At 44.3% G+C, this 27,890-nt stretch overlaps 1 protein-coding gene across 1 annotated transcript; it reads right to left on the bottom strand.

Annotated features, from left to right (window-relative positions):
• Nucleotides 1–754: 754 nt before the first annotated feature.
• On the bottom strand, nucleotides 755–27,814 carry LOC144596265 (T-cell-specific surface glycoprotein CD28-like). The gene is made up of 5 exons (XM_078404484.1): nucleotides 27,751–27,814; nucleotides 17,636–18,016; nucleotides 16,979–16,984; nucleotides 6,026–6,126; nucleotides 755–793 (listed from the first exon to the last, which is right to left on the bottom strand). Exons 1-5 carry the CDS (start codon nucleotides 27,812–27,814, stop codon nucleotides 755–757), a joined length of 591 nt encoding a protein of 196 aa, XP_078260610.1.
• Between the last annotated feature and the right edge of the window lie 76 nt (nucleotides 27,815–27,890).

The raw sequence follows: 27,890 nt of genomic DNA, 5'->3' as shown, positions 1-27,890 counted from the left end.
CGCTGAATGTGCATGTGCATGTCCACAACTACAACTGATTAATAGACCAGGCAATGTCACTTGGTAATGACAGCAAATTCCCTCCACAATTCATTAGTTTCATGGTTACCATTATTGAAACCAATTTAGGACATTCTTTACTTATTAAGGTTAAATTCTTCAGCTTCCATGATGGTACTACATGATGGTACTCGAGTTCAGTGCTTCAGACCTGTTTTTCCAGTAACCTGACCTCTAAATCATTGAGCCCTCATCCAAAGTAAAGAACAATCTGAATTGAAACCTGACACATTTGCATTATTTCATCTTCTGCTCTCATGGGACTCTTGCCAGATAGTCAGGACAGCCTGGGATATATTATTTCCTGAAGTGGTCTTTGACAGTTACTCATTGCTTTTAAGAGTAGAAATGACACCTGTGAATTTCCTGGTAACACCATGTGGTGCAAGCACTGCTTTGAAATGATGCCAAAACATGCATATGCTAGGGTTTATTGAAGTTCTTATCTTATACATAATGATGAAGAACGAGGCAGTTAACTACTTGTCAGTTCCCAAAATTAGAATAAGTACTTCCATACTGAACCCACATCAGCTTTCCAAATGACCCAGTGCTTAGGTATCAATAGATTCAGGAGGGAGTTAAACAGATAGCCAGGGATCCTTAAAGTAAGGCATCAACTGGTGAGAGAGGGAGGAAAGTCATCACATGGACTGGAAGAAATCAGGCCATCGACTTCTTCTTCTGAAACTTGTTATGTCCGCACATTAATATAAATCTCGTCAATCTTCATCTGTAAAATAAGAAGGTTATGAGTTTGGTATACGTTCATTGCTAAAGAGCTTAGCTGATGAGGTGATTAGTTCAAAAAGGTAATTGCTCTGTGGTGAGCTGGAAGACTTGGACCATAACACGTTTTAATGGCTGGGAATGGAACCAGGGTAAGAGAGAAGAAGACAGGGGCTTGGCAAGACAGGAAGGACAAAAGGTACAAGCAGGATGTGAGAGCAGCTGAGACAACAAAAAAGGAAAGAAGCCAGGAAGGCAAGATATAGGGACAAATGGAAGTAAGAAAAGGAGGATGACAGATAAAGGGAGAAAAAGAATGGTACTCGTAGAACTGCTAAGATTTAGGACACAAAGTACTGGAGTAATTCAACATTAGTCAGCCAGCATCTCTGGAGGACATGGATAGGTGACATTTCAGGTCGGGACCCTTCTCCAGAGATTGTAATGGGGGCATGTGGAGAGGAGAAAGTTGGAAGAGAGGTGGGGGTGAGACATTTCTGGCAAATGATAGATGGATACAGAATAGAATGGTCATATCATTGGGTTGTAAGCAACGCAAGCAGAATATGAGGTGCTGTTCCTCCAGTTTGGCCTCGCTCTGGCCACGGAAGAGGCCCAGGACAGGAAGGTATGGGAAGGGGAGTTAAAATGATCTGCGACTTGAAGATCTAGCAAGCCTTGGTGGACCAAGCACAAGCCAACTCAATAATAATAATAATACATTACATTTATATAGCGCTTTTCATATACTCAAAGACGCTTTACAGGGATTTAGAGAACATAGGGAAGTGAATAAATAGATAAATAAGTAAACGAACAGAGAAAGGAGGCAGAGGGTGGGGTGACCTTCAGTGGTTGAAAGCAGTACTGAACAGGTGAGACTTCAGTGATGTTTTGAATGTGGTGAGTGTGGAGGAGTCTCTGACGGTTTGAGGTAGTGAGTTCCATAGGGTGGGAGCAGCGATGGAGAAAGCCCTGTCCCCCCAGAATCTGAGTTTGGTCCGGATGTGGGGGGATAGGAGATTGGCAGCAGCAGAGCGGAGGGTGCAGGTGGGAGTGTGCCTGTGGAGGAGGTCGGTCAGGTAGGATGGGGCCAGGTTATGGAGGGTTTTGTAGGTCATGAGGAGGATTTTGTACTGGATTCTCTGGGGGATGGGGAGCCAGTGGAGTTTGTAAAGGACGGGGGTGATATGGTCACGGATCGGGGTGTGGGTGAGTAGACGGGCAGCGGAGTTTTGAATGTATTGAAGTTTACTGATGATTTTTGAGGGTGCGCCATAGAGGAGGCTGTTGCAGTAGTCCAGACGGGAGGTGATGAAGGCGTGGATGAGGGTTTCTGCAGCTGTGGAGGAGAGGCATGGACGGAGACGGGCAATGTTTTTGAGGTGGAAGAAGGCTGTCTTTGTCATGTGTTTGATGTGTTTGTCGAAGGAGAGGGTTTGATCAAAGATGATTCCAAGATTCCGGATGTGAGGGGAGGTGGATACTGGGAGACCATCAATGTTGAGGATGAAGTTTTGGGTGGATTTGGTGAGCGTTTTTGGACCAATGATGATGATTTCAGATTTGTTGCAATTGAGTTTGAGGAAATTTGATTGAAGCCAAGATTTTATTTCAGTGATGCAGTTTGTCAGTGTAGAGTGTGTGGTGGGGGAGATTGACTTGGTGGAGATGAGGAGCTGGATATCATCGGCGAAGCAGTGGAAGTTGAGACCATGACGGCTGATTAATTGACCAAGGGGGAACAGGTGTGACAATGGTGTCAGCATTGTATTCTCCAATTTTAGGGAGCATACAATGCAACCCCACCTCCTTTTCCCCCCTCTCTTCTCTGTGCCCCACCTAGCTGAGCACCCATTTCTCTCATGATCCCGTCCACCTTTTCCTTTTCTCCCATCCCCTATACTGTATATGGCTCCAGACCAATAACGTGGTTATTTCTTAACTGTCTCCTCAGATCAGGGACTATCAGCGTTGAATAAGATAAACTGATAGTACAAGCAGGGTCTATACACAATGTGCCAATATATTTTTTCCTGCCTTGTGATCTATTACTCAGGGAACACAAATGCATGAATTGATAGCAGAGTTAAGATTCGTTGAATTGACTAACACCCTCGCCTGTCTATTCTGGATTACATTTTTAAGCGTGGAGCCATTTTTCACCCTTCAAATAAAATAGAGGTAAAATGTGATGATGAAAAAAACTAGATACTGGAAATTAGAGAAAGGCATTTATCAATTTCTTTGATCACCAATGTGGCTCCATTTACTGAATATCACTCTCTGAACAAACCCTCCCTTATTCTTATTTTAGATTTATATTTACAAAGTACCTTTCATTAGAATCATAGAGTCGTGTCATATTGTGTGGAAACAGGCCCTTTGACCCAACTTGCCCACACCGACCAACATGCCCCATCTACATTAGTGCCACCTGCCTGCGTTTGGCCCATATCCCTTTAAACCTGTCCTATCCATGTACCTGTATAATTGTTTCTTAAACGTTGTGATAGTCCCTGCCTCAGCTACCTCCTCCAGCAGCTCGTTCCATACACTCATCACTCATCGCTAAATTTTTCACCAACAAAGTTGAGAATATTAGAATGAACATTTCCCCTCCCACCCGTGACCTAGCTGTCTCACTAGTCTGTTCATCTAAATTGGACTGCTTCCAACCCGTCACTCTATCCTCCCTTGCAAAGCTTATCTCCGCTATGAAACCTGCAACCTGCCCCCTTGATCCTGCCCCCACTGCCCTTCTGAAGGATGTCATTGCAATAGCTGGTCCCAGCATCCTCTCTATTATCAACAGTTCTCTGGCCACTGGCACTGTTCCAACCAGTTTCAAGCACGCGGTGGTCCAGCCCCTACTGAAAAAACCTAACCTAGACCCCACCTTGCCTAGCAACTACAGACCCATTTCCAAACTGCCATTCCTGTCAAAAGTCCTTGAAAAGGCAATCCTTAACCAATTAGTGCCCTACCTGCACCAAAACACCATCCTGGAAAGTTTCCAGTCAGGTTTCAGAGCCCACCACAGCACAGAGTCTGCCTTGTTGAAGGTACACAACGACCTGCTTCTCGCCATCGACACCGGCGACTGTGCAATCCTGCTCCTTCTCGACCTCAGCGCAGCATTCGATACAGTGGACCACACCATCCTTATTGACCGTCTCCGGTATGCGGTTGGCATTGATGGCACTGCCCTGAGCTGGTTCGCTTCGTACCTCAAAGATAGGAGTTTCGCCATCAACATAGGCAGTTATTCCTCTGCTCCAGCTAGCCTCTCCTGCGGAGTTCCACAAGGCTCAATCCTAGGCCCCATTCTCTTTTCTCTATACATGCTCCCCCTTGGCCAAATCATTCAAAGGCACAGCATTTCTTTCCACTGCTATGCCGATGACACTCAGCTTTACCTCCCCCTGAAACCCAACAACCAGTCAAATTTAAACAGCCTCTCACACTGCCTTGAGGACATAAAATGTTGGATGGCACAGAACTTCCTCCAATTAAATGAGAGCAAGTCTGAGGTCATCCTATTCGGCCCCCCCGACTCCATCAAATTGATAACAGGCAGTCTTGGAAGCCTATCCTGCCTAGTCAAACCGCATGTCAAAAACCTCGGCATGATATTTGACTCTGCATTAAAATTTGATAAGCAAGTCAACGCTGTGGTAAAAGCCAGCTTCTTCCAACTTCGAACCATAGCTAAAATCAAACCTTTCCTCAAATTCGACGACACAGAAAAAATCATTCACGCTTTCATTTCCTCCCGCCTAGACTACTGCAACTCCCTATACACTGGGATCAGCCAATCTTCCCTGTCCCGCCTGCAACTGGTCCAAAACGCCGCAGCGAGACTCCTGACGGGTACCCGTAAAAGGGACCACATCACCCCGATTCTGGCCTCTCTCCACTGGCTCCCTGTACGGTACAGAATCAACTTCAAGCTCCTCCTATTCACGTATAAAGCCCTAAATGGACACTCCCCCCCCTACATCAAAAATCTTCTAACCCCCCTCTCTAACTCCAGGTCCCTCAGATCGGCCGACTTGGGGCTATTCACTATCCCACGGTCTAGGCTTAAACTCAGGGGTGACCGCGCTTTTGCGGTTGCAGCTCCTAGACTGTGGAACAGCATCCCTCTCCCGATCAGAACTGCCCCCTCCATCGACTCCTTTAAGTCCAGGCTCAAAACATATTTCTACTCCCTAGCGTTTGAGGCTCATTGAGGAGGCGCTGTGAACTGTTTGCGTGCTACTGTATGTTTTCATTTTTTTTTCTATTGGAACCTAATTCAAATGTACAGCACTTTGGTCAACGTGGGTTGTTTTTAAATGTGCTATACAAATAAAATTGACTTGACTTGACTTGACTTTCCGTGAAAATGTCACCCCCTCAGATCCCTATAAAATCTTTCACCCTTCACCTTAAACCTCTCTGGTTCTCGATTACCTCACTCTGGGCAAGAGGCTCTGGGCATCCACCCGATCTATTCCTCTCATGATTTTATACACCCCTATCCTCTGTCCATCCATATATACAACTCCTAAACCAGTGAACCTCAAACTTAACAACTGAGCAGCCACTACCGTTTGAGGAAATGAAGTCAAACGATCTGCAATGCTCTGCGCAAAGAACTCATACTGAGATTCAGCAGAATCAAGATGATTTTATGAAGGAAAAATCATGTTTGGCAAATTCAATTGTTTTGTTTTAGAAGATGCGACAAGCAGAATAAATGAAGGGGAACAGGCGATATTATGTACCTGGATTTTCAAAAGACATTTAATGAGGTAGCTCACAAAAGGTAATTTCACTGGGTAGGAGTTATATGCTTGGACACAGGATAGGTTAAATGTCTGAAAGTAAAGTAAAGAATAATATGACTCTGTAAGGTTGGCAGTTGTTACTAGCATGGTGTTGTAGGGATCTGTCCAGCGTCTGATTCTAAGCATTACTTTTTCATCATAAGACCATGTTGACTGTGCAAGGAAGGCCAAATACTAAAAAGAGCTGTCACCTCAATAGAACCACATATTAATATTTTAAAGAGCTTCCTGTTGGTCATCAGGGGACATACTGTGAGCATTGGTACTGCAATTATTTGAGGTGAAACAAAGAGGTTTGTAGTTGTTGTTCAGACACACCAGAAATTAACTGGCTGGTGAAGAGTTACCATCATAGTTCATTCATTGGTAACACTCAGCACCATACTTCCATGAGTACGTACCTTGTGCCTGCAGTACACCACTGTCACGGATACACTGTATAGAAGGAGCAGTGCAGCGAGGATGGTGAAAATCGCAGTCAGTGGTAAGCAATGACCAGTCTCTTCTGAAAGAGAAGACACCTCAGATTAATCCCATTATCCTCATGGACATTAACATCCAGCATTGGGCCTGTGTGAAGGATTGGAAAACTACCCATTACAATGTATCTGTGAATTGTGTGGGTTACAGCACAGTTTTAATTGGAGTAGAATTGGATTTAGACCACATTATACTATACAGAGTTATGCCTTGAGCAATGTTACCATAGAGCAGTGAAAAGAGAGGGTGTTTCATATAGTGCTGTGTCTGTGTGAAAGTGTGGGATGTTGGAGGTGGATCTGTCTGTGATGAATAGAAGTGTCTGTGTGAATGGTGGGAAACAGGCAACAGAGGAGAGTCGGAGGCGTGGTGTTTTTGGTAACTCGATACGAGGCACTGTGTGTGTGGGTAGAGAGTTGAATAATAGTGTTCATGTGTGAATTGAATGGATTAGTGCATCCCCATGAATGGTTGGAGATTTTCATGAAGCAGTGCCCTCAGTAAGTAGGAAGGGTAGCAGGGCCTGTGAGCTATGCTACATGTGCAAAAATGTTCCTGTGCAAGAGTAGGTGGAGGAGGGGGATTCACTGTTACCATGAAAGGGTGCTATTTGGTGAATTGTGTGTGAAATAGTGACATGTTGGCCATTTTCATTATGAAATAGTGCCGTGTTTCTGTGGAAAGCACTTAGTGGGGGCAGGGGTTGTGGTGGGCAGTATTGGAGATGCTGTACCTCTAGCTCTGTGCTCCCACAGGCATGAAGTAAAGACTTGAAGTCCGCCTCCAATTTCAATGGCTCTGGATTTCCTCTTTGGTGAGGATGTTGAACTTTTCCAAAGAGACGTTGATCACATCCTAGAATCTGTTTGCCAGCCTGTAAAATCTCTCCCCGTGACAGAACTTGGACGGAGAGCTCAGTCTCACTTTGGGGAGCCCGCTAAAGTGAAAGCAAATGATGTGGTCTTCCCAGCTGAGTTGACTGAGGGTAATTAAAATCTCAGTGCTGGGAGGTTGGTCTGGAAGAGGATACTGTTGTGGATTTAGGGGAATTTTCAGAGATCATGTTGATCGTATCTCTCTACTGCTGCCAGTAGTCCCAGCTTCGGAGGACAATATCATCTGCAATGCAGATGATGTGTTTTGAGTAAGGTTTGAAGTCTTGATCCTCAGGCACTCTCAGTCTCTGGAGTTTGTGTTGGACAACTGAAGGCATTGGGGAGTTTTATTGTCAAAGTCTTCCCTCACTGAAATGTCACTCCTGAGATATGGGAAGTGCCTTGCTTTGGAAAGGACTGTGGATAATGTGTAGTCATTCTCGGAATCATCTCTCAATTTAACTGCTCCACTATGTTTGGCCACACCTGCAGTTGCAGAGGCCCTGATTTCTGGAATTTCCTCTGTAAAAGTATTCTCCTCTCCTTCTCCTTTTAATTAAAATTAATCACGTTTGTTTAGGAAGAGAAATCAACATCATCCAGGTAAGTCTCTGATCAGCAGTAGGAATGCTATTGGAAGGAAGTTTTGAATAGGATTTATCACATTTGGAAATGAATTGGATAATTAGGGACAGTCAGCATGGGTTTGTCCATAACAAGTCATGTCTTTCTAATTCGACTGAGTTATTTGAGGAGGTAACAAAGGTGATTGATGAGGGCAGGGCAGTAGATGTTGTCAATATGTTGTAAGGTATTTGCAAAAGTTTCTCTCAGTAGCCTGATTCAGGAGATTAAGATGCATCAGATTGACAGTGATTGGGAGTTTGTATTCAGAATGCCTTACTCAAAGAAGACAGAGGGTAGTGGTGGAAGGGAGTTATTCTGGCTGAAGGTCTGTATGTTGCTTGTGATTTATATATAAATGACTTGTATATAAATGTAGGTTGGTTAGTAAATTTGCAGACAATAATAAAATTGTTGGAGTTGTAGACAGTAGGAAAGGCTGTTAAAGTACACACCAGGATTTAGATCAGTTAGACATATGTGCAGAGGAATGGCAGGTGGAGTTTAATATGGGCATGTGTGAGATGTTGCACTTTGGGAGGTCGAAAGTAAGGGGAAAGTATACAGTTAATGGCAAGACCCTTAACAGTGTCGGCAAGCAGAGGGACCTTGGGAACCAAGTCCATACCTCACTGAAAGCACATGTACATAGAGTGGTACATAGAACGTAGAACAGTATAGCACTGGAAAAGGCCTTTCGGCCCAGAATGCTGAACATGATGCCTAGATAATCTGATCTCATCTTTGCATATCCATGCCTATCTGAAAGCCTTTTAAACTCCACTAATTATCCTGCTCCAGCATCACCCCTGCAGCATGTGCCAAGCACTAACCACCTCTGTGTAAAAACACTTGCCCTGCACATCTCTTTTAAACTTTGCCTCTCTCACCTTAAAGTTATGCCCTCTAATCTTTGACTTCTCCACACGAGGAAAAAGGTCCTACCCTATCTATGCCTCTGATAACTTAATATACTTCTGTCAGGTGTCCCTTTAAAATCCAGTGCTCCAGAGAAACCCACCCAAGTCTGTCCATTCTCTCCTTGTTGCTGATATCCCTCAATCCAGGCAGCATTCTAGTAAATTTCTTCTGTACCCTCTCCAAAGCCTTCCCATCCTTTTCGGAAAAGAAGGCATGGTATGCCTGACTTCATCAGTCAAGGCATTGAGTAAAGGAGTCCGGAAGTCATGTTGCAACTTTATGACTTTAGTTAGACAACATTTGCACTTTGAGTGCATTTCTTGTCACTGCTTTACAGGAAGGATGTGGAGGCTTTGGAGTGGGTGCAGAAGAATGCTGCCTGGTTTAGCTATAAGAGGAGATTTGACAAACTTGAATTGTTTTATCTGGAACGTCTAAGGTTGAGAAGAGACCTGATAAAAGTATATCAAATTTTGAGGCATAGATAGATAGGGTAAACAGAACCATTTTCTCAGGTGGAGATGACAAAAACAATGGGGCACCATTTTAAGATTCGGGGGGGGGGGGGCAAAGTTTAAAGGACATGTGCACGGCAAGTTTTTTTACACAGGCTGTTAAGGGAGCTTGGAATTTATTGCCAGTGGTGGTAGTGGAAGCAGATTGATGGCGGCATTTAAGAGGCTTTAAAGTAGGCACATGGATATGCAGAGTGCAGAGGGGTATGGATCATGTGCAGACAGTGGAGATTAGTTATCTTGGCATCATGTTTGGCACAGACATTATAGACTAAAGGGCCTGCTGCTGTTCTGTGTTCGGTCTCTGCCATTCTCATCATACATCTTAATACATTACGTGACTCATGGTAAAACTTTGTTTGATAATAGCTAACCCTTTATTTTCACCATTCCAACCTCACTGACACAGCCTGATTTAAAGCTGACACTATTCCAGGGTCTGTCACAGGAAGAGATTACTAGTAGACAAGGATGTGCTCTAAGCCTGCCTGCTTGAAAATATATTCCTACTGACTCCTGGGAATCCCTGACACATTGCACTCAAAGTGGGGAGGAGTGTTTTGAATGATACTGCAAACTCGAAACCAACACATAGAGGCCCTGTGCAAGCAACAGAAACGGGCCAACTCACGATCTACCCACCGACCCAGTCACTTCCTGCCCAACCTTGGAAGTCTCATATGTTGGCCTCATCAGCTATGCAGAACGCACAAAACTGAAGCGGAAACAAACCAATCTTTATTAACTAGCTAAATACAGAGAAGAAGAAAGTGCAAAATGATAAGTTGCTGTAATATTGGCACTGTATAGCCTGTTGTTCCATGACGATGTATCTGGAGACTGGTTTCAGGGCTATATCCACATTCCAGGGATGACTAAATTAGAGACATTGAAGGGATGAAGATATATCTGCAGGTGGCAGTGTTCCTTAATATCTGCTGCCCCTGTCTTTAGAGGTGCTATTGCAGTAGCCTGGGCAAGTACTGCTAAGTATTTTGAAGGTGCTACACACTGCAACCACTGTGTACTATTAGTAAAAGATGTGAGCGTTTAAAGTAGTGGGTCCTTCATCAGAACTCTGGATGTTTTTACAAATGTTCTGATAAAAAGAATATTGCTTCAGTTGGAAAAGAGTATGTGGCCAAGCAAATGTTCTTTAATTTCATCATGTATGATATGTGACATCATTACTCGTCTCCAATAGTCCTTGAGAAGGTGCTGGTGTTACCTTCTTGATTCGCAGCAGTCCATTATGTGAAGGTGCCACCTCGGAGGGTTTCAGGATTTAGACACAGGGGGCGATGAAATAGCACCAATATATTTTTAAGTCAGCATGCATTTTGGAGGAAATACTGTAGGTGGTGGTAGTTCACGGCATCTGCTGCCCTTGTCTTACTTTGTGGTAGAGATTGTAGATTGTGTAGATGCAATCAAAGGTACCTCAGCAAGTTTATGTCCTCCTGAACTCTGACACAATTCCACTCACTATCAGCTACGGTTGTGAGTTGCAAACCATCTATCTTTTGAACCACCCTCCCAGAGTCTTCACCATCTCAGTGAAAACACCTATCAGTCTTCTAATCTCCAGTAAGGTTAGGCCGATCTATCTTAGTCTCTCCTCGAAGGATGCATGGGAAGAAGTGGAGTTGCGCTAATGATAAGGGAGAATGTCGCAGTAGTATTTAGAGACCATGTCCTAGGGGGATCAGCCAATGGGGATTTATGGTAGAAGTTGGGTATAAAATAGAATAAGATCACTTTGCTGGTTTTACACTGCAGTCCTCCCATTAAACAGTGGGCATTGGAGGAACAGATATGTGAACAAGGTGCAGGCAGTTGTTAAAACAATAGGGTTATAGAAGTGGACATTTACACTTTCAAAATATTGACTGGGATTGCCTTAATGCAAGGGGCTTTGATAGGGTGAAATATATGAAGTGTACCCAAGATGTCTAGACAGAGAGTGGTGGGTGCCTGTAACGTGTGCCAGGGGTGGTAGTGGAAGCAGATATAATACTGGCATTTTCGAGGCTTTTAGATAGGCACAGGATAAGCAGGGAATGGAGGGATTTGAATCATGTGCAGGCAATGGAGATTGGTTTAACGTGGCATCGTGTCCGACACAGAGATTGTGAGCTGAAGAGCCTGTGCCTGTGCTGTTTTCTTCTATGTTCTATGTTCAGACTCAGCCATTGCTCAACTGCCCTCATACCATTACATGGCTCAAGATCTGACTTTGTTTGATAACACTCATATAAAGCTTGACACAGCTTGTCCTTCCAAAACTGACACTCTATTCCAGGCTCTGTTACCGGAAGAGAAATATGAATATATTTGTAACTATATTAAGTGTATCCAAGATTTTCTTTCAGACCTGTACAAATAGTTCAACCAAAAGAGGTATACTTGACCTTCTCTTAGGAAATGAAGTTGGACAAGTGGTGGAAGTGTGGATTTGGGAACACTTTTAGAACAGTGATCATTTTTCTGTAACTTTCAAGATAGTTATAGAAAAGGGTATCCAACAAAGCGTTTAATTGTTGATTGTCAAGTTAATGTTCTAAATTGAGAGAATACTGATTTTTGTTAGCGCAAGAAAAAACCTGGTGAATGTAAATGGGGAGAAGATGCTTAAAGGAGGATAGCAAAAGTTTTTTTAGGTACGTGAAGAGGAAAAAAATAGTCAAGGCAAATGTGGGTCCCTTGAAGACAGAAGCAGGGGAATTTATTATGGGGAACAAAGAAATGGCAGACGAGTTAAACCGTTACTTTGGATCTGTCTTCACTGAGGAAGATACACACAATCTCCCAAATGTTCTAGGGGCCGGAGAACCTAGGGTGATGGAGGAACTGAAGGAAATCCACATTAGGCAGGAAATGGTTTTGGGTAGACTGATGGGACTGAAGGCTGATAAATCCCCAGGGCCTGATGGTCTGCATCCCAGAGTACTTAAGGAGGTGGCTCTAGAAATAGTGGAAGCATTGGAGATCATTTTTCAATGTTCTATAGATTCAGGATCAGTTCCTGTGGATTGGAGGATAGCAAATGTTATCCCACTTTTTAAGAAAGGAGGGAGAGAGAAAACAGGTAATTATAGACCAGTTAGTCTGACATCAGTGGTGGGGAAGATGCTGGAGTCAATTATAAAAGACGAAATTGCTGAGCATTTGGATAGCAGTAACGGGATCATTCCGAGTCAGCATGGATTTACGAAGGGGAAATCATGCTTGACAAATCTACTGGAATTTTTTGAGGATGTAACTAGGAAAATTGACAGGGGAGAGTCAGTGGATGTGGTGTACCTCGACTTTCAGAAAGCCTTCGACAAGGTCCCACATAGGAGATTAGTGGGCAAAATTAGGGCACATGGTATTGGGGGTAGGGTACTGACATGGATAGAACATTGGTTGACAGACAGAAAGCAAAGAGTGGGGATAAATGGGTCCCTTTCGGAATGGGAGGCAGTGACCAGTGGGGTACCGCAAGGTTCGGTGCTGGGACCCCAGCTATTTACGATATACATCAATGACTTAGACGAAGGGATTAAAAGTACCATTAGCAAATTTGCAGATGATACTAAGCTGGGGGGTAGTGTGAATTGTGAGGAAGATGCAATAAGGCTGCAGGGTGACTTGGACAGGTTGTGTGAGTGGGCGGATACATGGCAGATGCAGTTTAATGTAGATAAGTGAGATTATTCACTTTGGAAGTAAGAATAGAAAGGCAGATTATTATCTGAATGGTGTCAAGTTAGGAGGAGGGGGAGTTCAACGAGATCTGGGTGTCCTAGTGCATCAGTCAATGAAAGGAAGCATGCAGGTACAGCAGGCAGTGAAGAAAGCCAATGGAATGTTGGCCTTCGTAACAAGAGGAGTTGAGTATAGGAGCAAAGAGGTCCTTCTACAGTTGTACCGGGCCCTGGTGAGACCGCACCTGGAGTACTGTGTGCAGTTTTGGTCTCCAAATTTGAGGAAGGATATTCTTGCTATGGAGGGCGTGCAGCGTAGGTTCACTAGGTTAATTCCCGGAATGGCGGGACTGTCGTATGTTGAAAGGCTGGAGCGATTGGGCTTGTATACACTGGAATTTAGAAGGATGAGGGGGGATCTTATTGAAACATATAAGATAATTAGGGGATTGGACACATTAGAGGCAGGAAACATGTTCCCAATGTTGGGGGAGTCCAGAACAAGGGGCCACAGTTTAAGAATAAGGGGTAGGCCATTTAGAACGGAGATGAGGAAGAACTTTTTCAGTCAGAGAGTGGTGAAGGTGTGGAATTCTCTGCCTCAGAAGGCAGTGGAGGCCAGTTCGTTGGATGCTTTCAAGAGAGAGCTGGATAGAGCTCTTAAGGATAGCGGAGTGAGGGGGTATGGGGAGAAGGCAGGAACGGGGTACTGATTGAGAGTGATCAGCCATGATCGCATTGAATGGCGGTGCTGGCTCGAAGGGCTGAATGGCCTACTCCTGCACCTATTGTCTATTGTCTATTGTTAAAGGTAAAACACTATCTGACAAGTGAGAGTCTTGTAAAACAGAATTAACAAGAGTTCAGGGCCAGCACATTCTGCGAAAGGTCAGGTTAGGCAATGGAGATCTTTCATCTAAATTCACCAAGGAGAAGGATGTAAAAAAATATGGAATTCAGGGAGGGATATGTGGAGGTGTTAGATATCTTGGAATACTTAAGAGTGGATAAATCCCCATGGCTACATGATATCTGTCCCATAATTCTATGGAAAATAAGGAAGGAGATTGCTGGGGCCATGGCAGAGATTTTTCCATCTTCGTTGGCCACGGGTGAGGTAGACAAAGATTTAAAGAAAGAGTGCAACAATACACCAGATAACTACAGGCCTGTGAGCCTTATGTCAGAGGTGGACAAATTATTGGAGAAAATGCTAAGGGACTGGATTTATGTACACTCAGAAAGGCAGCAACTGATCAGGGATAGCCAGCATTGCCATGTGCGTGGAAAATGCTGTCTCATTCATTTGAGTTTTTTAAGGAGTTAACAAAGGATGATGGTAGAGTGATAGATGGACTAAAGTAAAGGTAGGCTCCAATTCTTCTTTCTATACACAGTACTCCAACTGAGGACTCACCAAAATCCTCACAACCCTTTGCAATGTCCAACTTACTGGTTGCCTTCCAAATTGCTTGCTGGGCTTTGGTATTTTGCATTTCATAAACCAGCATGCACAGATCCCTCTCTATATCAACTCTTATTGTTAAAAGGTATTCTTTATTTCTATATATCCAACAAAGAAAAATCTTACACTTTTCCACCCTTTCTGCCACCTGCTTATTTAATTTATATTTTTCGCCAACACTTTAATGCCCTCCTCACATCCTACTTTGCCACCTGACTTTTTATCTTTAGGTCTTTACATCTGTCATTAAGATCTGAATAGCTGAGTATCCAACATCGGAATCTGGGGGAGTTGTTGGGAATGTGAGGAGAGTAAAATGGGATTGGTGTATTTGAGTGCTTGATGGTCGGTTGGTCGGTAAGCTGAAGGGCCTATTACGGTGCTAGATATGTTCTGAATCTATGACTCTGACCTCACGTAGACACTGAAATTTTACCATTAGTTTCTCCTGCTTTCCCTCCTTTAACAAATCATTTATTCAAGCTAATATCAGTCTTATTAATCATTATTTCCGCCTTCATCTTTCTGTGTGTTTCTTGTGTGTGTTTCTGTGTGTTTATTTCCGCCTTCATCTTTCTGTGAGGGACTCCCCACAGGCTACGGGGTTTCTACCCAGGGCTTTTTAGGGTGTGTTCATCCCTTCGGTGGAACTCGTGATGGACCAGAACAATGCACAACCCGGTCCCGCCGACCTCAAAGCCGTCGCGTTAAAGATCCCGACTTTATGGACTGAAGAGCCTGATGTCTGGTTCCAGCAGGCAGAGGCACAGTTTGCTGTGCAGGGCGTGACGGTGGATGAAACCAAATATTTCTACGTCGTTGGCGCTCTGGACCAGGCGACTGCGAGGCGAGTTAAACCTTACCTCCGCGCCCCCTCCCCGGCAGCTAACAAATATGTGGGCCTCAAGGCCCTGCTCATCAGGAGGTTTGGCCTTAGCGACTCCGAGCGGGCAACTCAGATTCTGCGTATGGAGGGCCTCGGTGACCGCCGGCCCTCCTGGAGGACATGCTCGCCCTTATGGGTGACCATGAGCCCTGTTTCTTGTTCAAACATGCTTATCTTCGGCAGCTCCCAGCCGACATCCGCCTGCAGCTGACCAGCTGTGGATGGCCCGTCAGGAGGAACTGGAAGTGCTGGCTGTTGTCTCAGCGGCATCAGGAGGCGCACAGCAAGTCAGGGCCTCCGTCGACCGCGTCTCAGGGTGACCTCCACGGTGAAATCCGGCCGCCATCGGGCACCCCGGCGCAGGCACGTCGTCGCCGCACGGCCCGCCGGCAGTTCCTTCCGATGCCAGCAGAGGACGCTGGTGGTCAGCCCAGTCAGCACCATCGCCCGTACCACCGTACACCAGCAGAGAGGGCTGATGCTATTATCACCGCCGCCAAGCAATGTCGCCCGCCTTGTGCCTTCCCGGGAGTACACCACCTCAATCCAATTCGTGGAGGACAAGTACAACAGGGTGGCCGATGCCTTATCTAGACCCGCGGTCCACGCCGTTCTCCAAGTGGCCGGTGGTATTGATTATTCCGCCCTGGTAGCCGCAAAGCTGGTGGGCGAGGAAATGGCCGCCTACCGCAAGGCAGTTTCGGGCCTGCATCGTCCCCGTCGCCTGGCGGCGTAGGGTGTTCGAGGTGCTCCACAGGCTTGCCCATCCCTCCATTCGGAAGACAACGGCCCTGGTAGCCTCCCGCTTCATGTGGCACGAGCTGCGCAAGCAGGTTGCACACTGGGCACGCACCTGCATCCCGTGCCAGACCGCCATGGTCCAGCCACACGTGCGTGCGCCGCTGCAGGGGTTCTGCGTCCATCGGCAGCGGTTCGAGCACATTCACGTGGACATCGTGGGACCGCTGCCGCCATCCCGGGGCATAACCCACCTCTTCACTGTGGTCGACCGGTTCACGCGGTGTCCTGGGGCTATTCCGCTGGCGGACACCTCGACAGCCACCTGCGCTCGGGCAGCAGTTAAACATCTCCTGCATCCACATCTGTATTGAATACAGTATTGGTCTCATATTTAATGATGTTAATACTTTGGAAGTAGTTGACAGATGGTTTGCTAGACTGAGATCTGGAATGAATGGGTAGTGTCATGAAAAAAATTTGGACATGCTAAGCTTGTACGCACTGGAGTTGATTGAAACATATAAAATCCTGAGGGGGCTTGACAGGGTGCATATGGAGAGGATGCTTTCTCTTGTGGGAGAACCTAGAACTAGAGATCACTGATTCAAAATAAGAGGTCAAAAATTAGAAAAAATGTTAAAGATCTCAAATTAAAAACAGAAAAAAATGGAAATCCAGGAGGTCAAGCAGTATTTGTGGAAAAAGAAATAGTTAATATTTCATGCTGGAGACCCATTGTTAGAATATCAAAAATAAAGAGTTGCCTATTTTAATCACAGATGAGGTGATTTTTTTCTTCAGAAGGCCACAAATCTTTGAAACTCCCTTCCTCAAAGGGCAATGAAAGCAGATTATTTGAATCTAAGGTAATTTAAGGTAAACGTACCTAGATCGCTAATATTCAAGGAGGTAAAACCTTACTGGAGGCAAGATAAAGGAAATGGCGATTGACTTCAGAAAGCAAAGTGGTACATATACCCCAGTATACATTAAAGGCGCAGAAGTAGAAATGGTTGAAAGCTTCAAGTTTCTAGTAAATATCACTATCAACTTGGCCTGGATTACCCATATTGAAGCAATGGCCAAGAAAGCACATCAACGTCTCTACTTCCTTAGAAGGCTTAGGAAGTTCAGCATGTTGTCCCCAACAACTCTCACCAACTTCTGCAGATGCTCCGTGGAAAGTATTTTATTGGGATGCATTACAACATTGTTTGGCAATACTCCACCCAAGACCACAAGAAATTGCAGAGAATTGTGGATGCAGCCCAGACCACACCCAAACCAACCTCCTTTCCATTGACTCCATTTACACTTCATGCTGCCTCCTCAAGGCCATCAGTATAATCAAGGGCGATGCTCTCTCCGGTCACTCCCTCTTCTCCCTTCTCCCATCAAGCATGATGTACAGAAGTGTGAAAACGCAAACCTCCAGATTCAGCGACACTTTCTTCCCAGTTTTTATCAGACAACTGAACGATCCTAACAACAACTAGAGTGCAGTGCTGAGCTACTATCCACTTCATTGGAGACCCTCGGATTATATTTAATTGGACTTTATTAGACTTTATCTTGCACTAAATGTTGTTCCCTTTATCATATATCTATACACTGTGGATAGCTTGATTGTAATCATGTGTAGTCTTTTCGCTGACTGGTTAGCATGCAACAAAAGCTTTTCACTGAATCTTGGTACACGTGGCAATAAACTAAACTAAAATAAAATAAACTAAAGTAGCAGCCCAATATCTCCTGGGACTATGGCCACCAGACAGCGTGTGGCAGAGGTGGGAGAAAGTCAGCCTGGGCACTCACCTGGAGGACAGCTGGCTACCTGATTGACGTTGATGATGGTCCATTGACCGGAGATCTGCTGATATGGTGGCGGGTATATTTTTAAGATATTGCAAATGTATCGGTCTGTGTCGGTCACATTGAGGTCCCTGATGGTTATGGACACATTGCTTTGGCCACACCGAAACTCACATCGGGACAGGTCTTTCGCCTTTGAGGGCTGAATTGTCCAGTTGGAGAAGATAGCAAAGCAGACCACTGATGTTTTATTCAGCACACCTTTATAGAGGACAACTTGGAATTCTTCCTCAATCTTTGTGCCATTAAACCCACACAAGAGGGTGACCTCCCCTCTATGGTTGGCAGTCACAAACCGGGGTTTGGAAGAACTTCTGCTTGGTCCTAAAAAACAAAAGCAATTTTCATTATCAAGAATGCTCTTTATATACAATAATCACCTTCCCTGATGTAGATGGCCCATAAATATTGCTCATCTTTTAATGCCCCTTGAGAAGCTGCTTCCTTCCTGAACCGATGCATGTGATGAAGTTCTCTGCCAGTAATGACAGTCTTGAGCATTAAAAGAAAACAACCCAATAGTTGCTGTCATACCTCACAGCGAGGAATATGGCTGTGGTTACAGGCTAATCATTCCAGCTCTAACCATCGCCAGCTCTTTAGCAATGACCTTCGTTCCATCACAAAGGCAGGGGGAGCAGGGATGTTTGCTGATGATTGCTTAGTGTTCAGTAACTCTACAGTAAACAATCCAGTCTAAGCATGGACTGATAAGTGGCAAATAACATTCATGCCATAGAATGCCAGGCAATAACCAACTCCAGAGAGAGAGAGTCTAACCCCCTACCATCACTGTTTCCCCCACAATCAATATCCTGGGGTCAACCAATTGACCAGAAACTCAGTGGACCAGATGCAGTGGCTACAAGAGCAGGTCAGAGGATGGGTATCCTGTGGCGAATGACTCATCTCTTGATACTCTAATGCCTTTCCACCATCTACAAAGTGCTAGTCAAGGACAGAATAGAATACTATTCACCTGCCTGGAGGTGCGACTGACAACACTCAATAAGCTCAACACTATTCATAACAAAACACTCTAATTTATTGACTGATGATGGCCAGAATGCAAAAAACGTTCTTCACCCCCTATCTGCCAGCAATGCCACATTGAGGGAATTATGTACTTGTACTTCGAGAACTCTCTGCTCCACTACATTCCTCAGGACTGTTCATTTTGAAGGTTCTAGTTCGATTTCCAAAAATGCAACATCTCAGTTATCTGAATTAAACCCCTTTTGCCATTGCTCAGCTCACTTGCCCAGCTGATCAAGATCCGACTGTCATTCTTAATAACCATCTTTGCTATTTACAATACTACCCATCTGCAAATGCACTAATCATGCCTTGTACATTCTCATCCAAACCATTGATATAAATGACAAACAGCAATGGGCCCAACACCATCCCTGAGGCACTCCACTAGTCATTGGTCTCAAGTCCAAAAATCAAAATTCCCCCTCCACCTCCAGCTCCCTACCATGAAGCCCATCCCAAAGCAGTTAGCTTGCCTTCCCTAGGTCTCCCTGTGGCAGAGATTGGCCGAAGTATATTACATCTGCAAAATGCATGGCCATTTCTTACTCAGGTGACCCTGACAGCACCTTCCAAATCTATGACCTCAATCACCACCATACAGGTTCCACTCCATACTGATGGAAAGATATTGCTATTTCTTCATCATTACTGGGTCTAAAAACTGGAATTTCTCATCTAACAAGATTGTGGGAACATGGATATGTGACACTTGACCACTCGTGGTTAAGGGTTACATACTTGAACCAACAACTCTGATCCGATTGTGTAGGAAGGAACTGCAGATGCTGGTTTAAACCAAAGATAGACACAAAATGTTGGAGTAACTGAGCGGAACAGGCAGCATCTCTGGAGAGAAGGAATGGGTGACTTTTCGAGTCGAGACCCTTCCCCGCTGTTACTCCAGCACTTTGTGTCTAACTCTGATCCTATCTCTCTGCAGATGCTGCCTGACCTGCTGTGTTCCTAGAATATTATGTCTTTATTTCAAATTTCCAGTGACTACAGTATTTTTGATTTTCATTTTCCCTGGACTGTCCTTTTAAACAAAGACTTAATTTACATATTTAAAACTTCAAAATCAAAATATGATTCTTGAGGGTCCAGGACACACTCCAGCCACTGTTGCCTGAGGCGAGTCAGCGGATACCACATGCTCCGTCTCCATGGATACTCAGCCGTGGACCAGAGGAGCAGGCTGTCAGCTCAGACGGATCACTAGAGCATCTGCTGTCTGGACTTGAGAATGACCAACTTGGCCAGGCCTAGGAGCAGACAATGAGGTGGTTCCCAGACCAACTCACCCCTCTCCACACCAGGTGGCCAAAGACCAGGAGAATGGGACTGAAGTGCAACTAGACGTTGTGAAGCAGCCTATTCAAATACTTAAGAAGGGGCTACAGCCTCTCATAGACCACATAAATATGGATCATGAACTCCTGCAAGGTACAGAAAAGGCAAGTGGCCAAGCACCCACAAACCAACCTAAAAACCTATAGCACAGCAGCTCACTGCAATGTTCTTCACCCGCAGTGTGCCTGATATCACGTGGGAAGTCCTGGGCTGTTTCTGAACAATGAGCCTCGTTTGGTATTCAACCTCTGATCTTCAAACGGCAGCAGTGTACGATATACATGTTCAATTCCCTTTCTTTGTTAAAGGTCATATTAACGATGAGAAGTGCTGATGGCCTTTTGATGTGCAAAGCATTGAAGTTGTTTTTTTCCTTTTCCTGTTTTGGTAGCATATATTTGAAAAAAACATCTTTAGGAGAACAAATACATTTCCCTGCAACTCGATCTCTATTTCACTGCAGCCAATGCACTTCAAAGGAACTGGTGACTATACCAATATATCACCACTTCTCATTCCTCCTCCTACTTCCAACAAAAAATGATCATGTTGTACAGCTAACCTCACCGCTGGAAACCAGCGCTAGGAGACAACAACTTCAAAATGACCAGCAACCTGGACTTTGCATAAAAGTCAACCCATCAAAGGCCAGCTGCTGAAAGCGTTGATAATGCAGGGGGAGGGGATGTATGCAGAGAAGTGTGCGGGGAGTTTAAAATGGGTTGCAATGTGGTATGTGGTGGAATGCAAGTGGGTAGCCAGGGGGCATGCAGGAGTAAGGCGGAGAGGAATTCAGGATCGTGTGTAAGGGTGAAGGGAGATACGTGGGATATTGGGAGTTGAAGGAACTTCAGAGAGAACACACTCCTGCCTCAGATGGAAGGCAGACTCTCCATTGCATTATACTTGAAGGGGCATTCAGCTATTCACGAGCCCATGGTTCCCCAATCTCATGGGAAAGTCACATTTCCTGACTGCCTCCCTGAGACCATTTGTAATTTTAATGATTGAAAACCTGCGATCCTGACTTGCAGGAATTGATTCAAGGTTATTTAGAATGAAAGTCTACGTAAGAGTCTCCCAAATTACTCAACAACACCAAAGATGTTGGACTGTTTCTCAGAACCTCTTGTAATATAGCGGGAGGATCTTGAGCCCATCCAGTCAATGCCAGTTCTCAGGGCAATCGCATTAATCCCATTATCCAGCATATTTGCCTGAATCCATCTCAAATGTCCATTAACTCCAATCACAGGCTAGCCTTCACCACCCTCAAAATATCTATCTCAAGAATGTGGCATCTATCATCAAGGATTTCCACCGTGAAGATCACCTTTCCTACAACTATCAGGTTCTTGAACTGACCAGCACAACTCAAATACTACCTCAGCAATGGATTTGAATGGGCCCCTCTTCCACTAACGGGCTTGTTTTCTATTTGTGTATTTTTTCAGGAACATCTTGTTTTTTTGCACACTCTTATCCTTTTCACTTTCTTGTAGAATTTATCGTCAATATATGAAAGATTTATTTTATGTTTACCAAACATAGAACATAAAATAATACAGCGCAGAACGAACCCTTACTCCAGCATCTTGTGTCTACCTTCAGTTCAAAATATCTGTGCCGAACATGATGCCTAGTTAAAGCAATCTCTTCAGCCTGCATGTGATCTCTATCCCTCCATTCCCTGCATATCCACATGTCCATCCAAAAACTTCTTACATGCCATATCGTATCTGCCTCAACCACCAAAACACCTGCACCAAAACACCATCCTGGAAAGTTTCCAGTCAGGTTTCAGAGCCCACCACAGCACAGAGTCTGCCTTGTTGAAGGTACACAACGACCTGCTTCTCGCCATCGACACCGGCGACTGTGCAATCCTGCTCCTTCTCGACCTCAGCGCAGCATTCGATACAGTGGACCACACCATCCTTATTGACCGTCTCCGGTACGCGGTTGGCATTGATGGCACTGCCCTGAGCTGGTTCGCTTCGTACCTCAAAGATAGGAGTTTCGCCATCAACATAGGCAGTTATTACTCTGCTCCAGCTAGCCTCTCCTGCGGAGTTCCACAAGGCTCAATCCTAGGCCCCATTCTCTTTTCTCTATACATGCTCCCCCTTGGCCAAATCATTCAAAGGCACGGCATTTCTTTCCACTGCTATGCCGATGACACTCAGCTTTACCTCCCCCTGAAACCCAACAACCAGTCAAATTTAAACAGCCTCTCACACTGCCTTGAGGACATAAAATGTTGGATGGCACAGAACTTCCTCCAATTAAATGAGAGCAAGTCTGAGGTCATCCTATTCGGCCCCCCCGACTCCATCAAATTGATAACAGGCAGTCTTGGAAGCCTATCCTGCCTAGTCAAACCGCATGTCAAAAACCTCGGCATGATATTTGACTCTGCATTAAAATTTGATAAGCAAGTCAACGCTGTGGTAAAAGCCAGCTTCTTCCAACTTCGAACCATAGCTAAAATCAAACCTTTCCTCAAATTCGACGACACAGAAAAAATCATTCACGCTTTCATTTCCTCCCGCCTAGACTACTGCAACTCCCTATACACTGGGATCAGCCAATCTTCCCTGTCCCGCCTGCAACTGGTCCAAAACGCCGCAGCGAGACTCCTGACGGGTACCCGTAAAAGGGACCACATCACCCCGATTCTGGCCTCTCTCCACTGGCTCCCTGTACGGTACAGAATCAACTTCAAGCTCCTCCTATTCACGTATAAAGCCCTAAATGGACACTCCCCCCCCTACATCAAAAATCTTCTAACCCCCCTCTCTAACTCCAGGTCCCTCAGATCGGCCGACTTGGGGCTATTCACTATCCCACGGTCTAGGCTTAAACTCAGGGGTGACCGCGCTTTTGCGGTTGCAGCTCCTAGACTGTGGAACAGCATCCCTCTCCCGATCAGAACTGCCCCCTCCATCGACTCCTTTAAGTCCAGGCTCAAAACATATTTCTACTCCCTAGCGTTTGAGGCTCATTGAGGAGGCGCTGTGAACTGTTTGCGTGCTACTGTATGTTTTCATTTTTTTTTTCTATTGGAACCTAATCAAATGTACAGCACTTTGGTCAACGTGGGTTGTTTTTAAATGTGCTATACAAATAAAATTGACTTGACTTGACTTGACCACTCCTGGTAACGTGTTGCAGGCACCCACCATTTTCTGTATAAAAATCTTGCCATGCACATCTCCTTTAGACTTTATTTCTCTAACCACAAAACTATGGCCACTAGTCTTTGACATTTCCACCCTGGGAAAACAGTTCTGACTAAGTACCCTATCTATGCCGCTGATACTTTTATATACTTTGAGCAGGTCTCCCCTCAACTTCTGAAACTCCAGAGAAAACAATCCAAGTTTGTCTAAACTCTCATAGCTAAAACCCTCTAATCCGGGAAAGAGTTCTGGAAAACGTCTTCTGCATCCTTTTCAAAGCTAACACATCCTTCCTGTAATGGGACAACCAGAACTGTGCACAATGCTCCAAATGCGGGGCACCAAAATCATATAAAGTCACAACATGACTTCCTCACTATTATCCTCAATGCCCCGATTAGTGAAGGCAAGCATATGCCTTCTTTTATCACTATCTACTTGTGTTGCCACCTTCAGGAGGCTATAGACTAGGACTGTAAGATCCTTCCTAAAGTGCAACACCTTATACTTGCTCAGATTAAACTCTATTTGCCATTTTTCCACTCATATTGGTAGTTGATCTAGATCCCACTGTGACAGCCTTCCTCACAGTCCATGACCCCAGCAATTTTGATATCATATGCCAACTTACTAACCAACCTGCCGACGTTTTCTATCTGCCTCACAAACAACAGGGATCCCAGCACAAATTCATAGTCACAGATCTCCAGCCAGAGTAACACCCTTCCACTACAACCCTCTGTCTTTGAGGATTAAACAAGTTCTGAATTCAAACAACCAACTCACTGTGGATCCCAGTGCATCATAATCTTCTGGATCAGCCTATGATGAGGAACTTAATCAAATGCCTTACTAAAATCCATGCTGACAAAATCTACTCCCTAACCTCATTGAACATCTTCGTCATCTCCTCAAAAAACACGATCAAGTTCATAAGACATAACTTGCCACAGACAGAGCCACACAGACCCTCCCTAGTTAGCCCATTTCCTTCCAAACGAGAGTAAATCCTATTTCAAAGAATCCTCCCCACATAGCTTCCCAACCACTGACATGAGGTTCACCAGTCTATAAATTCCTGGATTATCTCTACTTCCTTTCTTAAACAAAGGAACAACATTGACCACTCTGCAGACCTCTGGGATCTTCATCAAGGCCCCTGCAATCTCTTCTCTTGACTCTCTTAATAACATGATAGATTCCATCGGGCCCTGGGGGTTTACCCACCTCAATGTTCTTCAAGAGCCCAGCACCACTTCCTTCTTGATCTCAAACTGCCCTAGCAAATCAGTAATCCCCTCCAAACATTATCAAGCTCAGGGAACTGGGCATCACTTTGCAACTGGATCCTCAATGTCTTCATCAACAGAATACAATCGGTATGAAGTGGCAACATTAAATTCCGTCCGTAAAACTTGTACACACGACAATAAGAAACCAATATCAATATCAATACCAAGTTGCCCACCATCCTGATTTGTAAGTACATTCCTGTTCCGTCATCACTGGTTCTAAATCCTAGAACTCCCTGCCTTCACCAGAAGGATTGCAGTGATTTCTGAAGGCAGCTCACCAGGACACTCAGATCCCAAGAAAAGAATAAATAAATTAGATTCTAATGATTCAAACAGTAAAGTGGTTCTCTTACTTCTTTCAAGATTCAGCACCCCACACTCAACTTATTGAAATTCATCTCCCAATTACACACCACTCTGCAACTGAATAATCACCTCAAATGCATTATTCCTTGGTTAAATATTACCTCCCAACTTGGTGCCATGCACAGTTTTTGAAATTGTGCTTCCAGTTCTCAGCACACATTACTGATGCAATTATCTGCAAGCCTGAGTAGATAGCTTCAATCACTATTCTTACCTATTCTAGGCAGCAAATTATGCATTGTACTAGAGTCTGAAGAAGAGTCCCAACTCGAAACGTCACCTATTCCTTTTCTCCAGAGATGCTACCTGACCCGCTGAGTTATTCCAGCATTTTGTGTCTATCTCACTTGTCTGCCAACTCTGTTCCTAACCATGAATGTCAAGAGTCAAGGGTAGTTTTCTGTCATGTGCAACAGATATGAACAGGAACAATGAAATTCAAACTTGCTGCAGCTTTACAGACTAAGAGATAGTGATAGTGCAAAGTACATAGAACAACCATAGTAATGTGAAGTCCATAAGGGTTTGGTTTGACTGAGGTGACTGATACAAGGTTGTGGTTAGGGCTATGTAGGGTGTTTTTGAAACTGGAAGAAACAGTTCTTTGTCCTGTTGACAGCAACAAGAGAGCATTCCCAGAGTGGTGTGGGTCATTGATGATATTAGGTGCCTTCTTGAGGCAGTTTCCAGTAGATCCCTTCAATGGTTGGCAAGTTGGTGCCACTTGTGTCCACAATTTTCTGACACCTCTTTCTTTCTTGTATGTTTGAATTTCTGAACCAGGCTTTGCTGCCACCAATCGGTACTCTCCACATTTGTAGAAGTTCAATAGACTATTCATTGTCATGCTAAATCTACTCAAAAAGAATTTCACTGTGCAGTTGCATATGTGACAAATAAAGTACCATTGAACCATTGAACCAGTAAGCTCATTCAGCCATCAGGAGCTTTTCAATGCACATTATTAAGCATGAATAGCATCAATGCACACAATTAATAATGTGTGTATTTTATCTCCTTTAATACACAGTAAAAATCTCAATACCCTTCCTGCACATAAAAATGATAACATACTGTGCCCAGAAATCTCCTCATGTTCCTGCACATTAACATCTGCCCCTTTTACAGTGACCAACAGCCTTCGAAATATTTTGTAATAAACATAAAAATTGCTCCCTGAAAATACAGACATACCTCCAAAATATTTCTACATATTCATGTAATATCTGCACCTGAAACATCAACAATCTCATCCTTATATACATAAAAGGAATCGCTACACTATTTAGGCTCTCTAATGTAAAATCGTTCCCTTAGATACAGTTGGCATTGTCACACTAGTCACACACAATTATATACAAATCCCTCATATACACAAACCAGGAATCCCAATGGTATTCTGGACATTAAAGTAAAATCTGCAATTAAAACACTATATTATTCCTGCTCATTAGCATTTGGCCCTAAGAAAAAGATCACACATCTCCATATTATTCTGGTACATCAACATAAAGTCTGCTTGCTGCATACAAACTGTTGTTAACATTAATATATGCCCCTCATACACCGGGGGATTTACACCATTTTTACACATAAAACATCAAATTTGCCCCTTATATACAGAGAAGGTATTTCCAGCATACTAACATACGTCTGCCCAAGATCTTCCACACTGTTGCTAAATGAGGAGAGTGGCTTGAGCTGCTTCTACAGGGAGAAATGGAATGTCGACATTTCAGGCCGAGACCCTTTATCTAGGCAGAGCCAGCAAGCTATCTATTCTAAAAAAAGACACAAAGTACTGGAGTAACTGAGTTATTCCAGCACTTTATGACTTTTTTTGTAAACCAGCATCTGCAGTTGCTTGTTTCGACAGCTATCTATTCTGCATCTGCTCTTTTCCCCTAAATGCAGACTGAGAAAACAGTGCAGGTTTATAATACCAGGCTTACACTGGCCCTATCCCCAAACTCTATATCTGTTACCTGATCTCCCGGTTGCTGGACAATTTAATTATCCTATTCTCCTTCCCATTCCTACCAGTCATTTCTGTCCTTGGTCTCCTCCATTGTTAGAGTGAGGCTAAATGCAAATTGGAGGAACAGCATCTCATATTTTGCTTGGGCAGCTTAAAGCCCAGTGGTATGAATATTGATTTCTCTCACTTCAGGTAGCCCCAGCATTCCCTCTCTCTCTATCCCTCCCCCACCCAATTTGCACTAGCTTCTCATTTTCACCCTACAAACAGCTTACAATGACCTTTTTCCTTTATCATCGTTACTTTTTTGCATATCTTTCATTCATTGTTCTTTATCTCTACACATCACCGTCTATATCTCTCGTTTCCCTTATCCCTAACCAGTCTGAAGAAGGATTTCGACCCGAATCGTCACCCATTCCTTCTCTCCATTCATTCCTTCCTGTCCCGCTGAGTTACTCAGCTTTTGGTGTCTATCGCAGGTTTATAATTGGCTGATCGTCTTTAATCAATAATCATCAAATTTCAACATGTAGATACCTGCTTGACTTTGTGCCTTCAATTTTAACTCCCCATTCACCCCTACTATTCACTCGCCAGTTATGCCGTTATGGCAAGGCCAGCAGCCTGTCTCAGGGTCAGTTGTGGAGTATGTCGGACAAGCGTTATACGGAAACCAAACTGAACATTTGCGACATTGTGGTGGGCAGCTCAAGGTTGGTTTCATCCTCTGGTTAAAATATGTAAAGGGAAACACTTTTCGAATCTCCAGAGTAACAAAATACAAGACAATTTAATTCACACTTTGGAACAGAAAGAAACAGATAGAAACAAAGGGCAAAGTTTTACCTCCCAGTGTGGCGACTGCAGGAAAACACAGGATGAAGAACCACACATTTCTCGTCCCCTCCATTGACCCTGCAACTTTCTGTTATCTGGTATTCGGTATCTTCTGTAATATTTTATGACAGGAAGAGGTCTGTGTGGGA

This window comes from Rhinoraja longicauda, chromosome 8, assembly GCF_053455715.1.
Source record: "Rhinoraja longicauda isolate Sanriku21f chromosome 8, sRhiLon1.1, whole genome shotgun sequence".
In the NCBI taxonomy this organism is placed as follows: Eukaryota; Metazoa; Chordata; class Chondrichthyes; order Rajiformes; family Arhynchobatidae; genus Rhinoraja; species Rhinoraja longicauda.
Note: the sequence above shows the minus strand (reverse complement) of the source record. Positions and strands in the feature narration are given on the sequence as shown.

Excerpts from the sequence above, each read along its gene's own strand:
- LOC144596265 (XM_078404484.1), bottom strand. The coding sequence starts at position 27,814 with ATGGAGGGGACGAGAAATGTGTGGTTCTTCATCCTGTGTTTTCCTGCA. Across the intron at positions 18,017-27,750 it reads TGCAGTCGCCACACTGGGAG|GACCAAGCAGAAGTTCTTCC; the intron begins GTAAAACTTTGC and ends TTTGTTTTTTAG. Across the intron at positions 794-6,025 it reads TGGTGTACTGCAGGCACAAG|ATGAAGATTGACGAGATTTA; the intron begins GTACGTACTCAT and ends CTTATTTTACAG.